The following is a 2903-nucleotide window of genomic DNA, read 5'->3' on the forward strand; positions in this document are numbered from 1 at the left end:
CAAATCTTTTATATTAAGTAAATGTTGACGGCACAGGCCGATAACTAAACTGTAATTTTATCATTTTTTTTCACTTTTCATATGAAATGTTAAACTCCGCACTCCGTTATTATGTATACTTTAATTGTGGAAAAGGATTTTTTGATATCTATAATCAACAAAAAGATTTTGCATAATAAAGTTTTTATCGGTAAAACAGACCTTTTGAGATCCCCTTAATGTTAGTGAGAGCAGATATCTTGTCACTGGATCCGAATTCAGACTTCATACAGGTAAGAGATTGCTTTGTTGAATAAAATTAAATGTTATTATAGCTAATAGTTCATTTGAGTATATAATAATAAAATTGTAATATGATAATAAAATATATGTACTGTTTAATAATGAAATAGTAATTGTACATATTAGGGCCGATCTCACAGATTTCAATGTCCTTGATATATATTATCAAAGACAAGCCTCTAAGTAACTTTCAAAAGGTTTTAGCCGTCGCTCGTAGTTTATTAAAAAGTTATAAACAAAATAAGTTTAACGGATTGAAAGTAATTTTCTGACATTAATATTAAAAAGTACACACACACACATACAATATAAATGATATGTATGTGTATTATAAAGCAAAAACGTGGGTGGGAAAGGAGCGGAATCCCTCTTCCTGCATCCACACCACAAAAAATTCTATTTTTAGGGTGTAGGTAGGGGTGCAAGAGAAGGAACGAAGCCCCTCCCCCGCCCACGCTTTTACTTTATAAACTTTATAATAAAGTAAAACTATAAAATACTTCTTCTTTTTTAAATTTGACGCGTGGTCGGTAAAGATTTACTACGTTTTAGTACATATTCTTAGCAGATTTATTTATTCTTGAGTTATTGGGTACATATTTATCATAATAAATAAAAAATCCGTAAATTTTCTGACATATATATACATATACAACAGAACAGAGCTACTAGATATCGAAACAAAGTCGAGTATCGGTATAATGGAATTCCGAGTTGTATCAATTAACCCTAACAATAAAGCCAATAGTCACACAAATCAATAATATACGCAATAGCAAATCTTTTGCTACGCCTTTGAATTTATATATAATTTTTATTATACATATATCCATTATATAGCTATATACATATAATATTATTGAGATAATGTAGATTAATTATAACATCATGTTTTCCAGAATTTGTTTGTGTTAAAAAATGTAATAACTAACTAAAAAAAAATTTGACAGAAGTTTAAATATAAGAATTTATATAATTTCTATGACCATATATAGAAAGACAATAACATGTAACATTTATATTCTTGAAGTACAAACATTATAACAAATAAATTCTTGAAAAGAAAAAGTCGTGTTATGGTAAAGTCACTTACTTGGAGAAGTTAACTAACTTATCGTAAAAAAGCCAAATCGTTAAACAAAATTGTTTCAACAATCGAAAAGAGCTACACTTTCATGTATTATTTGTTAAGAGAAGCGATTGTGAAGTCTGATTAACCCTCATTAATTTATTCTGCGTGACTGTGGCCTATCGCATACAAATTGACATAGCTGCATATGCATAGCATAAAACCATCTGAATGAATGATTATCGAGAATTAATTCTTTCTCTTTGATATAAGAATCATGTTTGACATACAAGAAGATGTCTTGAAAAACAATAAAAACAGATTTTGTAAAAATGTAACTATACTGTATTTAACATATTATCAATTAGGAGAGGTATAAGAAAAATATCAAGCCGCTATGATTGAACAAACAAGAAATTTCATGGCAATTTTACTTATTTGTACATATATTATTTATCATTAAAAGTACCGGAAATTGCCGCGTTTGTGGTCCAGCGGTGCTTACTTAATTCTTTTCGTATGTTATACTTTATCAAGGATATTCCACTATCCGAGAACAACGATTATCACATTTTACAGAATCTTAAATCTGACCGAAGTCAACCTGATAGTGTGAATGTGGGAAACAAAATTGATGAGATTCCATTTACAAATATGTCCGTGATCCCAGAATCTACTGGTAAGTTGTAAAGAAATGCATAAATCATTAAAAAAAGAGTTTACGACAAAAATGATTGTAAATTTACATTTAAGAGAGAGTAAAAATAGAATCTAAAAAAAATATCTTTCAACAGCGAGAAGAATAAAAATTTTAATTAGTGGAAAAGGAACGGCCAATTAAAGCCTGGACACGGTACTTAAAGCATAATAATTGTATGCTGTTTTAATAAACGATGTTAATGCACAAATATTGTAAAATTATGAATCAAACGTTTGGGCCCACTTCGGGTCCTTATCAATGAATGCATGGAATAAAAATTCATTGATAAAGACCCGAAATGGGCCAAAACTTTGATTCATAATTTTATAATATATATGTATTAACATCGTTTATTAAAACAGTATACAATTGTTACGCTCTAAGTAACGCGTCCAGGTTCCAATTGGCCTTTCCTTTTCTATTAATTAATATTTATCATTTAAATCTTGTATAATTTTTAATTTTATTGTTGTATTGTAATATAAATTTCATTTTGCCGCAAAAAGAGAAAGAAAAATCTACATATTGTATGTAAAATTAATCCAGATTTAATATAAAGCATTCAATTATATTATTTAATTATGCTATTATTTAGTTTATTTTTTTTAAACAGTTGCAAATATTTTACTTCTGATTTCTTAATCAATAAAATATTTCCGAAAAACGCTTAATGCTTTATTGTTTGATTTTATTATGGATTAACAATTACTTCTTTAAGTCTTAAAACATTTAAACTTTTTTATAATATTTTATTATTTCCAAAGTCAACACTTGCTGTGCTAATTTCCGTATATAATTTATCTCTATTTTTCCTTGTTTTTATTTTTATTTTAAATTTTTTTTCTGGATTAC

General features: G+C 27.5%; 1 protein-coding gene across 5 annotated transcripts in view; it reads left to right on the top strand.

Moving 5' to 3' along the window:
- The window catches only part of LOC115246240 (proto-oncogene tyrosine-protein kinase ROS-like), a 25337-nt gene that overhangs the window by 2445 nt on the left and 19989 nt on the right, over positions 1-2903 (top strand). For 4 of the 5 annotated variants that reach the window (XM_029824945.1, XM_029824949.1, XM_029824948.1 and 1 more), the window contains one exon: positions 1889-2030. In XM_029824945.1, coding sequence (XP_029680805.1) covers positions 1889-2030 — 142 coding nt within the window. The remainder of the gene's footprint in view (positions 1-1888; positions 2031-2903) is intronic. The other variant, XM_029824950.1, reaches the window with a different exon arrangement.

Source organism: Formica exsecta, unplaced genomic scaffold, assembly GCF_003651465.1.
Source record: "Formica exsecta isolate Colony F162 unplaced genomic scaffold, ASM365146v1 scaffold1415, whole genome shotgun sequence".
NCBI classification, from domain to species: domain Eukaryota; kingdom Metazoa; phylum Arthropoda; class Insecta; order Hymenoptera; family Formicidae; genus Formica; species Formica exsecta.